At 43.6% G+C, this 11,689-nt stretch overlaps 2 protein-coding genes across 9 annotated transcripts in view; one reads left to right on the top strand and one right to left on the bottom strand.

The window, feature by feature from the left end:
• The first annotated feature begins 445 nt into the window (after positions 1 to 445).
• LOC113570315 (transmembrane protein 184C-like) lies at positions 446 to 6,077 on the top strand. Its single transcript, XM_035521385.2, has 10 exons — positions 446 to 928; positions 1,213 to 1,343; positions 1,669 to 1,705; positions 1,893 to 2,098; positions 2,772 to 2,846; positions 3,073 to 3,166; positions 3,644 to 3,756; positions 4,091 to 4,190; positions 4,806 to 4,977; positions 5,239 to 6,077. The coding sequence occupies exons 1-10, from the start codon at positions 812 to 814 to the stop codon at positions 5,517 to 5,519; spliced, it is 1,326 nt and encodes a 441-aa protein (XP_035377278.1). The 5' UTR covers positions 446 to 811; the 3' UTR covers positions 5,520 to 6,077.
• A 2,800-nt stretch (positions 6,078 to 8,877) lies between these two features.
• The window catches only part of fhip1ab (FHF complex subunit HOOK interacting protein 1Ab), a 9,704-nt gene continuing 6,892 nt past the window's right edge, over positions 8,878 to 11,689 (bottom strand). For 6 of the 8 annotated variants that reach the window (XM_026998721.3, XM_026998722.3, XM_026998719.3 and 3 more), the window contains 5 exons: positions 11,645 to 11,689; positions 10,366 to 11,478; positions 10,103 to 10,281; positions 9,764 to 9,884; positions 8,878 to 9,269 (listed from right to left, as the gene is read on the bottom strand). The exon at positions 11,645 to 11,689 is cut by the window's right edge and continues 161 nt beyond it. In XM_026998721.3, coding sequence (XP_026854522.2) covers positions 8,986 to 9,269; positions 9,764 to 9,884; positions 10,103 to 10,281; positions 10,366 to 11,478; positions 11,645 to 11,689 — 1,742 coding nt within the window. In that variant the 3' untranslated portion in view covers positions 8,878 to 8,985. Of the gene's footprint in view, positions 9,270 to 9,740; positions 9,885 to 10,102; positions 10,282 to 10,365; positions 11,479 to 11,644 lie in introns of all 8 variants that reach the window. The other 2 variants (XM_081703964.1, XM_081703966.1) reach the window with 2 other exon arrangements.

Below are 11,689 nucleotides of genomic sequence, written 5' to 3'. Positions count from 1 at the left end.
CTTAAATAATCAAAAGATGCGGGGTTGAACATATGTAGTTACAGATGTTGGTAATTATACCATTTTCTTCCTACCATTACCCCCCCCCCCCCCCCCTCTCTCTCTCTCTCTCTCTCTCTCTCTTTCTCTCTCTCTCTCTCTCTCTCTCTTTCTCTCTCTCTCTCTCTCTCTTTCTCTCTCTCTCTCTCTCTTTCTCTCTCTCCCTCTCTCTCTCTCTCTCTCTCTTTCTCTCTCTCTCTCTCTCTTTCTCTCTCTCTCTTTCTCTCTCTCTCCCTCTCTCTCTCTCTCTCTCTCTCTCTCCCTCTCTCTCTCTCTCTCTCTCTTTCTCTCTCTCTTTCTCTCTCTCTCTTTCTCTCTCTCTCTCTCTCTCTCTCTCTCTCTCTCTCTCTCTCTCTCTCTCTCATCAGACACCGCAGTGACGAAGTGTCAGGATAATGTCTGAAAATAAACCTACACAATAAAATCCTCTTAGCAGAATACAATAGACGCACATAGTTCATGCGAGCGTATCTGTAATATGCTATTCGTAATCCTACCATATATCTAGTTCTTTTCTACCGCGATCAAATACAGACATTTCTCCACGGTTCAGTGGGGTTTGCCCAGCCTGCCTCCGGATCGACTCCCTCACGGCGCCGCGTTCCCCTTGTGTTGACGACGCCCAACGGGGCTTTGCGTCGTGCGCAAGCATCCTTCCGGTTAACGTCGGCTCGGACGCTTGCTCCGTCATAACACCGAACGCTCGCGGAGAGATGCTCGGGACGGCTCGAGGCCGATAGCAGGCACACGTCCTTCCGTCCGTGCGGGAGAAATGCCGTGCACTTGCGGGAGCTGGCGCCGGTGGATTCGGCCCCTTGTTGTGGTCTTGTACGTGATGCTTCTGGCCGTGGCCTTGCCGCTGTGCGTGTGGGAGCTGCAGAAAGCGGAGGTGCGTCCCGTGTGGTTTTGAAGCAGTGTTTGGAATTGGAGGCGATCGTCGTGAACCGTTGCGATTGAGCTTGGTATTCAAATGATTAAAAAACCGCAAAAATACAAATACAAAATTGTGCTTTGTGAGGATTGATGCGCTGCTAATGAAGAACCAGCAAGCCTCCGAAGAGCGCGTGATTCGGGAGTGTATATTATGTATTGAACACTGGATTGAATACTTTGGCGTCGATTTCGTGGCTGTCAGGAAAACTGAGCACTCATTTTATTTGTTAACTATTGCAGGTGGGAACACACACTAAGGCGTGGTTCATTGCGGGTGTGTTTGTATTTATGACGATTCCTGTCTCTCTGTGGGGCATCCTACAGCATCTGGTGCACTACACACAACCTGAACTACAGAAACCAATTATCAGGTATGATACACAGACTCACACACACGGGTGGGACGCCAAATGGGCTGGGTCTTCGCCATGATGAAGCTAGATGTTGCACCAGCTGCTGCTCAGTGTAATTCGCACGTGTGCTGAAGACCTGATGGCAGATACACGCGTGGAAACTTTTGAGGTTTTTTTTTTCTCGCTCAAGCAGCTCCGAAAGACCCCCAGAAAGTCGTTTTATTGCGAGAGCATCTTTAGGGTATACATGCGTGTATGTCTCACAGTCAGTCACACACAAGGGATGCATGACATTTGGCCATATAATGGATATCCGTGTGTGTGTGTGGTTTTTTTTACACAGAATACTGTGGATGGTTCCAATATACAGCTTAGACAGTGTAGGTATTAACAACTCTCCCAGTCTCTGAATTGTAAAGTGGATCATTACAGGTCAGAGGAAATGTAGTGTGCTACAGTGTATTTGGTGTGTGTGTGTGTGTGTGTGTGTGTGTGTGTGTGTGTGTGTGTGTGTGTGTGTGTGTGTGTGTGTGTGTGTGTGTGTGTGCTGGTGTGGATCCCTTCCAGTGGATTGCGCTGAAGTATCCCAGTATAGCCATCTATGTGGACACATGCCGCGAGTGTTATGAGGCGTATGTAATCTATAACTTCCTGATGTTCCTGCTGAACTTCCTGGAGACGCAGTACCCCAGCCTTCCGCTTATTCTAGAGGTGCAGGAACAGCGCTCACTACTGCCCCCTTTCTGCTGTTGCCCGCCATGGCCCATGGGAGAGTGAGTGTACACACACAAACACTCCAACATCGCCTTGTATTTTCAATGTAATATTACAATTGTAAGAAAATGTAGTCAGTACATAAATACTGAAATGTTTTCAGGATTGTTCTGCCCTCATTGTGAAACCTTACCATGATATTAGATATATTCTAATAGATATTTTAGTTGAACTGCTTTACAATAACACCATCCATACAAAGGGATTATGACTCGTTAAAAACTAGGCTATTAATGGTTATTAATTAGGTTATGAAAACCTCAAAATACATTGACCTGTTTTTTGCAAAATAGTGAGACCATATTCATTTATACTATTAAACCTCAGATCTTGCCATTCTTTTGTTTTATCAACATTATACCTATCACCTTCATCAGAAATGTAATACGCTGCTATCATTTAACCACACTTTAGTCAAAAATAAAATGGACTACATTAACATTCTACAGGTCAGAAAATCATTGGTGCCTGGTATTTATGAGTTATAAATGATTATTAATTTTTCTATAAGCTGTTTGTGTCCTAATTAATAACCATTAATAACCAATAACAAACTCATTATTTTTATAATTTTAATTATCCTTTATAAGGGATGTCCTTATGTTTAAAATGTAATGGAGCTTTGTGTGACAGTGCTGAGTGAAATCACCTGCGTGCTTCTCTCATCCTCAGGGTTCTTCTGTACAGATGTAAACTAGGAGTTCTGCAGTACACTGCCATCAGGCCTGTTACTACAGTCATAGCACTGTAAGAAAACTGAAAAGAGCCCTCTGCAATCTCAGAAAGAAAAACTAGGATTCACAGAAATACGCCGCACCTCCACTCATCCTCATAACGATGAAAACACACAACACACACACACAAGCACACACACGCACACACACACACACACACACACACACACACACACACACACAGAAACACTCAGAAACAAATGTACCGATTTGTGATGCTGTGTCGTGTCTTTCCATAGGGTGTGCCAGCTGTGTGGCATCTACGACGAGGGAAACTTCAGCTTCAGAAATGCCTGGACTTATCTCGTTATTGTCAACAACGCCTCACAGCTGGTATGTGTGTGGCTACTCTAGTGTTTGATGAGCTTGTGCGTGTGAAGATGAATTAGGTTTGTGTGCTTAGAAACAGTTTGCAATTTTGAGAAACAGGATGTTTTGGACAGAAAGTGCTTGCATGTGCAGCTGATGAAGATGTTGTGGGGGTATGAAGATTTATCTGTGCCTATATTTGTGTATACACGGAGTCCTTACAAGGTCCTAGATGTCCTCTAGGAGGAACACACTACGACTCCTCTCTGGGTCATCTACAGAAGAAAAACAAAAGATCTGTGAGATCCTTCCCTGTGGTCCTCACACCACTGCGTGCATTTCTTTTAAGCAAACAGGACAAACTATCAAAACACTTATTTCCTGTGTGTGTGTCAGACTAAAACGTAGGTTAAAGGTCAAGGTTTTGGCTGTTTTTTGTTTATAAGTTTCACTTGAGTGTGTGTCCTCATAAGTAATTCAATACTGTGTGTGTGTTTTCAGTTTGCCATGTACTGCCTGCTTCTGTTCTACCGTACCCTGAAAGAAGAGCTGAGCCCACTAAAGCCGGTTGGCAAATTCTTCTGCGTTAAAATGGTGGTGTTTGCCTCATTTTGGTATGTGTGTTCAAAAGTATCGACCTCTGAAATTGACATTTTTTGGTTGTTTATGATTGGTGATTGTCACTTTAACGTTCTTCCACACAAATTATTCAGTTTATGTTTTCTTTTCTGTCAGCTGCTCAATAGCTAGATTGAAACTATTGGACAGTAAGTTGCCTTCCGTGAACACAGACATGATGGAATTAAGTAGTAGATATGGGTAGAAATAGTGCAAGTGGAAACAGTGTTTGTAAATATTTTGTCATTTGCTACAGTGAAAAGGAAAGGAAATGAATCATCTTCGGGGGATAAATGTGGACCATTCGCAAATGTTTGTTGCCCTCTGCAGGCAGGCTGTGTTCATCGCCTTTCTTGTGAAGGTTGGCGTCATATCTGATAAGCACACATGGGAATGGGAAAGCGTGGAGGCCGTAGCTACAGGATTGCAGGTGCACATATGTAACTCATGATTACAGGATGACAGGTGTGCGTATGTAACTCATGATTACAGGTTGACAGGTGTGCGTATGTAACTCATGATTACAGGCTGACAGGTGCACGTATGTAACTCATGATTACAGGATGACAGGTGTGCATATGTAACTCATGATTACAGGATGACAGGTGTGCGTATGTAACTCATGATTACAGGTTGACAGGTGCACATATGTAACTCATGATTACAGGATGACAGGTGCACATATGTAACTCATGATTACAGGATGACAGGTATGCATATGTAACTCATGATTACAGGTTGACAGGTGCACATATGATTACAGGATGACAGGTGTGCGTATGTAACTCATGATTACAGGATGACAGGGGCACATATATAACTCATGATTACAGGTTTGCAGGTGTACATATGTAACTCGATTACTGGATGACAGGTGTGCATATGTAACTCGATTACAGGATGACAAGTGCACATATGTAACTCATGAATACAGGATTGCAGGTGCACATATGGAACTCACGTAGGTCATACCACTGTAGGGTTACGTGCACCAGTAATGACATGCAGTGGGTCTTTGGTCATGTTTGTGTGGCTATGTTTCTAGGACTTTGTCATCTGCATTGAGATGTTCCTTGCAGCAATTGCACATCACTACAGCTTCACATATCGTCCATATGTACGTGAGGATGAGGAAGGTTCCTGCTTCGACTCCTTCCTCGCTATGCTGGACGTCTCTGATATACGAGCTGACATTTCAGAGCAAGTCCGGAACGTGGGTATGTACTAGCTTGTCTTTCATCTGTCACACACATATACTGACAAGCAAAGACACACAGACCTAAAGCACTTTGTTTTGTGTATGTGTCCAAAGTGTAAATGCGTGTTGTGGGGTAATCTGTACATCTGTACAAGTGTGAGTGTATGTGCATATTTTGAGGGCGTATGATACAGGATCATCACCATAAGTTATTGAGTGGTGAGTATAAAGTATCTTTGAAATATTTACATTTGTGTGTGTGTGTGTGTGCTTGCTGAAGGCCGTACAGTGCTTGGTCGTCCCCGTAAGCTGTTCTTCGGCTCTGAAGCGGACATTGTGCAGGGCGAACACACTGGCCTTCTCTCAGGTTCATCTCATGAGCGGCTGGGGGTTGACCCCCTTTCTGTGCCTGCCTCCCCAAAAGGACAGTACCAGGGGCTGGGCCAAACAGACACACCTCGCTCCCGCTCCGCCCCTGCAGGCTTTAACTCCTCCTCCTGGAAGAATGACTGCTGCGCAGTGCCAGCACCGACCAATCAGAGCCCAGGAGTGAAGTCATAAGGTAACAGGTCATGCAATTAACAGTCACTGATTGTGTTTGCAAATTGGAGACACACATTAAACTCAGTTTTATGATGAGGAGATGAATGTTCTTGTGAATGTCAAATAAAACATCTTGAATGTACTTTTTTTTTTAAATGTTGATTTTAAAATGTTAATAGAACTGGTTTGTAAGTGTATTGGCTGTAGTACAGATTCAGTATTATGTAATACTGTTTGCTTTGTGAAAGTTGATGTTGAACTTACAATGACTGTGTTATACTGACATGACAATTACAGTTTGTATGTATGGGTAAAGCACTGATAAAACATTTCTTATGATATTTCAACATTATGATGTGAGTGGAAGAATTTTTCCCTGTATCACTGGTGTCCTAAACCACTTTGGAGTTGTAATTTCAACTTAAAGCATAATATGTTATCTTTATCCCCAGATATTTATTACATAATTGAATGTATTGTTTTGTTAATTTTATTAATTTATTAATAAATATAAGGGACTTGCATAACCATATGAACTGAACCAGAGTGAATTCCAATTAAAAACATATGACTTTACATATTGTCTCATTGCTGTGGAAAATATTTTATTTATATATTTATATATATATATAATTTTTTATATATATTTTTATATATTTTATATATTTTTTTTTAATTTTATATATATATTTTATCAGTGCTTTAAAAAGATGAGCTGAGTTTATGAGCCATGACAGTAAACTTTTGAAATGCCGTGAAATATTTTTGCCACATAGGGGCACCATAATCATATAAAACGGAAAAAAGCTCCATTTACACTTGCAGCATTTGGGAGATGCCCTTGTCCAGTGGAGCTTACAAAAGTGCTTTAAAGCCTCGCTCAAATACATATACTCATCTGAGAATAGATGGCCAATGTTAAGAACACTATCAGTCCTGGATAGAGGAGAGACCTGCCACTAATAAGTTGCAGTAGCCCAGTCTTGAACAAGGATTGAACAAGAACCTGAGTGAACCTGACCGAGTTAAATGAGCAATTAGCAGTATGAGGAGAGAATGATAGTTGGTTGTCCAGTTGGTTGCTTGCCTGGTCGGTCGGAGTGATCCAGGTGTTCTTTACTGAGATCGCAAGGGCTTGACCTTGGAGACGTCACTAGGGATCTATAGTCGAGTCAAGTCAAATGTATTTATATAGCGCTTTTTACAGCAGTTGTTGCCACAATGCAGCATTACAGATGTCCGAGTCCAAGCGCCCAGTGAGCAAGGCAAGTGGCGAGGAAAACCTCCCTAGAGCATGAGGAAGAAACCTTGAGAGGAACCAAGAATCAAAGGGGGACCCGTCTTCCTCTGGCCAATATATATAGCAGCTCATTTCTGCTGAGATTTAGTGTTAAGTGATGAGATAACATCTATGCCATCTATGGAGAGATGTCTGCTAGGCATGCCAAGGCATGAGCAGAAACCTGCGTCAAAGGGCGGAAAGGAGAAAACTGAGTATCATCTGCATAGAAGAAGTAGAAAATACCATGTGAGAACATAACCTCAATAAAAGAGTGGCTATAGAGGGAACAGGAAAGGATCAACAGGTGCGAACAGGAGAGGACCAAGCAATGAGCCTTGTGGGACACCAGTGGAGAGTCACATGATATGACCTTCCCTCAACTTATGACACAGACCATCACCATGCTGCACCAGTAACCCATAGGGCTGTGAGGATGGACAGGGGGCTCTTACGTTAAACGTGTCAGAGGCTCCCGAGACATCAAGAATCAGGACATCAAGACTGATGACACCTCGATTGCACTAGCAGCCAGTAGCTTCTTTCAAATAGCCAAAGAGCTTGGCGAGAAAATGAGGGAGGAGGAGGTGAATGGATGAGGAGAGCAAACGGAGGAAAGTACTGTGGGGAGGTATGAGCACCAGAGAGGGTAAATAAGTCAGTGTGTTGCAGGGATGTGAGAATGATGGAAGCTAAGATGATGGCAATGGAGGTTGAGCTGAGAGGGCTACAACGCATGAAGGGGAATGCACCTGGAAGCACAGCAAGATTAGTTAGTCAGAGACAGAAGTAAGGTAGAGATCAAGTAAAGGTAAGAGATAACATAAGTAAATGTTAGTGCAAAGAATGAATAGTTAACCAGGTAGAAGTCCATTTACATCAAGTAAGGGTAGCTGGTAGATCCATCTTTTTTTTTTTTTTTAAACAGATGTAAGCTTTTGTAGTAGGCCGCATTCTTAATTTAACAGTGTGAGTACGCCTAAAGCTAACCCGAAAGTGTACTTTGACTGACCAATTAATAATTAGCGCACCAAGACAAGACTGAAACTGACAGTGTTAGTCCCTCCTGTACAATTCACACCTAAGGCTGAATTTGGATGGCTCAGATTTTCAAATTAACATTTAGGTTTGCCAGGGAAGCTGTATTCAGGTTATTGCAGAATATCAAGCTACCTACTTATAGCACAAGATTTGGCATTCTAAAGAACTCAAAGAAATGTCAGGGAAAACAAAACGTCCACCAGATGGTAGCCTATGTTAGTTTAAATTGTTTGTTTTTTTTACTGTGATCATTTTATTAATTTTATTTATGCAATACAAAAAAAACCAAAAAACTTCATCATGAATAAGCCAGTATGAATCAATAAAATAGTACGTCTACACTGATTCTATTGCAACAGGCCAGCAAATAGGTCTACTAAAGATCCCCAAATAGGTGCACAATCTGAACAGGACTGTAGCCTAGTAAAAGATCAGTAACATGATAGCTGCTTGACCACCCCCGGAAAACCACGGTTATTTGAGGAGATTTATATATTTTCTCATTTGTTTTTGCAATTTTTGTTTGTGGATGCCACTCTAAACCTTTATTTCATTTTCAATCTAATATGATGAAATGCTGTAATTTGTAGCTGTAATTAATTTGTTTTAATTGTAATTGTAAACTTGATTTAAATTCAAGCCCAAATGATGAAAGACCCCTCCTACCTCTCGCCAGTGCTCCTGAGGCCCAACACTGCAGGATTACCATTACAGATTAACCTAAATTATTTTCTCCAAAATTATTTGCTTGTTGATCGATCCTTCTAATGAACCAGCTGAGCCAATTTCTCTTCCTCTAACCATCCTTGCAGCATCTTATGCATTACTATACAATACAGTTATACTGGCTTACAAAAATCTATAGCTGACTTCTTGCTGAATTGTAGCGATATACCATGCCAGCAGCTTCAGTAAACAGGATCCGTAACTCAGTCACTTCTTAGGTAGGCCGTCGTGATGCTATTTTTTGAGTGTCATTTGGGATTAATCTTGATTCAGAAAACCACTGGTGTCAGGTAGCCTCTTTTATCGAGCAAAAGTAATACAAAACTGGAATAGGATATAAAAAATGTTTAATCGGCTATTATAAAGAGAACCTAAGAATGGAGGATTCGATGATATACACACAACGGAATATTGAGAAATTGTCATACTGTGATTGTATTAAGGCTGTGCATTTTTTGGTTTTGTTGATACTGACGGCATGTGGAAAATGCATTGTTTAGGAGTTAGGGAAATGTCCTCTTCCTCTACGGTTAAGTCAGGAAGGACGGAGTGTTCCTGCACGACGGCTGCCAGCTCTTTAAGGAACTCGGCATAGAGGAAGGCTGCGAACGCTCTGTTCCTGGACTGAAGCGGAATCTCGGGACAGGGCGGACGAAATGTCTGCAGGCACACGGGCGTGTGCCCGTTCCGAAACCAGCCATAGTCCAGCAGGAAATCCTGCTCTGAGAGAGAGAGACAGAGGAAATCACTAAAGGTCTCGGCCAAAGCTAAAAGAAAACCTGCTAAAAATGACAGTTTCCAAAAGTTCAACAATAGCTTGTAATACCCAGTGATGCAACAGTTGGTGAGCAAAGTGTTTTGATTCACCTCAGACAGAACTAGCTTGGCAGCTGCTTCACAAGCTGCTAAATTACGAGAGGATATAGCTTGGTTCAGTTGGTAGTATCTGATAGTGTGGAGTGTGGAACTGCGTCTTGACACGTGAGATAGTTATGGAGGGTGTCAGCTAGAACCTGTCGCTCCGATGATGCCCAGATTGATACAATCTCCTCTAATCACCTCAGTGATTTTCTGGCCCCAGAAAGAATGTATTTTGCATCCCTCCAAAGACTAACAAGAGAGGCCCTTTTGTAAAAGGACGTTCACAGCACCCCACTGACGGTGAGGGAAAACGAAACATGAACATAACATACATCCACACGTCCACAGTGTTCACCTCTGCACATTTTGGCCTGGTCTCTGCAAAGCAGGTTCACAGCAGCATCCTGCACCAGCTGAGTGAATTCAGGCCTGGACGCTGCATACTGCTCAATCTGGCAACCCACAGACACCAGAACCTGAAAGACGACCATAGAGAAGTCTCTGGCACTGTGGTTCCTTGCACATGTCTGGCACCTACCCCAGTGACTGCAGCACTTGAGGTATTGATGTGTAATAGAATGAGGGAACTAAATGAAGAAGAGAGAGAGAGAGAGAGAGAGAGAGAGAGAGAGAGAGAGAGAGAGAGAGAGAGAGAGAGAGAGAGAGAGAGAGAGAGAGGGGCATGTCTGGGCACCTGGTAGAGAGAGCGCACGCTGGGATGGAAGGTGGGACGTGTGCCGAGTAGGAAGCAGCGCAGCAGCGGCTGTGGGTACGATGCCAGCTGTGCCAGGATGCCCGTCACCAGTAGGTTCACCTCCAGCGGGTTCTCCAACATGTTCTCCAGCCGTGACAGTAGCACGCTAAGGAAGGGACCTGCGGGTGGAGCAGGGCTTGTACCACCCACCCACCGAACGCTTCCATACTTGTTTCAGAACATCCGCTTAACGGCCAACTCACCTGTAAACGGGACGCCGTGTTTGCTTCTGTCTCCATCATTCCAGTCTGGATGCTCATTCCTCCCTTCCTCATCCCCGTAGTCATCGTTACAATGTGAACCGAAATCCGCCTCCTCCTCTTCGCCGTGCAGGAGTGAAGTCAGCCGCTGGAAGTGAACTTCGATTCCCGCTGTGCTCTCATCGTCTCTTCCTGTTGTGCGGATGAGCTGGGGTGACTGGGAAATGAAGCCTTCCCTTGTGTCGCCCACTGAGGGCTCGGTGGGTAGACCTGGCTGGTGCTGTGGGCTCGTGACGGTTGCCTCTTTCTGGTTATGGTTGAAATGAGCAGTTTTACTGTCTGGTTGCACCCTCTCTTGCTCAGCCGTCTGTCCATTTAACACCTTTACGCATTTTGGTGATTCTTGATTTATTTCGCCGTGGCTCAGCTCGAAGGAACACTCAAGGCTTGGTTTAGGATTATCATTTTCTACATTACCATATATGTGATTCTGTGTGTTACCACATGTGTAAGGATGCTCATGGTTATTTGCTTTGGATGGTGCGTCGCAATGTGAATGGTTGTGCTTTTGGCTTCTCTGAGTATTTTTTAAGGATGCTCTGGGGTCGTCTAGTGTGTCTTTCTGGGCAATGAGATTATAAACCAAGATGTCATCCTGGAAGTTTGACTCCTCAAAATAGGATCCCCGAAATAGCATGATGGCACGTTTCTGCATCTCCTGAACGTGTCTGGGAGGCTCTTCTGGGAGAGGCCGTTTTGGAATGTGGGAAGTCTCAGAGACCTGCTGGTTGCCCGGGCTGTGTGGACCAGCATCGCAGCTGTTATCCCACTCCAGCTCAGGCAGCACGTCCCCCAACTCCAGCAGTGACCCGCCCTCGTACCTCACTGTCTTTTTTCCTCTATCCTCTTGCTCTTCAATCTCCTCCTCTCTCTGATAATCCATGGGGGCGGGATTAAATCCGTCGTAAGGGGCGGACCACACCTGGCATGCCTGAACACTGGTACTGATAAGACTGCGGGCGTCACTCAGGTACTGGAGGTAATTCCAGCTCAACAGGGGCACTAAATTCATCGACTGGGGAATGTCGTTACCACCTGATGAAAGGTCTTCACACCCTGGAATGAACCATAACATCACAATTCAGTAACTCTATAATACAAATACTGCATGTGACAAAATGTGTTTATCCCAAGTAGTCAAACTCAGACAACGAGCAAAATCTCAAATAAAAAAAAACAAACAAACACTGAGCTTCTGTCAATGACACAAAAACTCCGTTACCCGTGTTCCCCCTCAGCAGCTCTTCGGTGACCTTTGACCAGAGGA

The sequence above is a fragment of the Electrophorus electricus genome, chromosome 21 (assembly GCF_041902795.1).
Source record: "Electrophorus electricus isolate QZ-2024a chromosome 21, ASM4190279v1, whole genome shotgun sequence".
NCBI lineage: Eukaryota > Metazoa > Chordata > Actinopteri > Gymnotiformes > Gymnotidae > Electrophorus > Electrophorus electricus.
The sequence above is the reverse complement of the archived record's forward strand: the minus strand, read 5'-3'. Positions and strand labels throughout refer to the sequence as shown.

What these genes read in the sequence shown, in the direction of transcription:
- LOC113570315 (XM_035521385.2), top strand. Translation starts at nt 812, where the DNA reads ATGCCGTGCACTTGCGGGAGCTGGCGCCGGTGGATTCGGCCCCTTGTT. An exon ending in GGGAGCTGCAGAAAGCGGAG is followed by an intron (nt 929 to 1,212) that starts GTGCGTCCCGTG and finishes TAACTATTGCAG; the next exon opens with GTGGGAACACACACTAAGGC. An exon ending in CCGTAGCTACAGGATTGCAG is followed by an intron (nt 4,191 to 4,805) that starts GTGCACATATGT and finishes CTATGTTTCTAG; the next exon opens with GACTTTGTCATCTGCATTGA.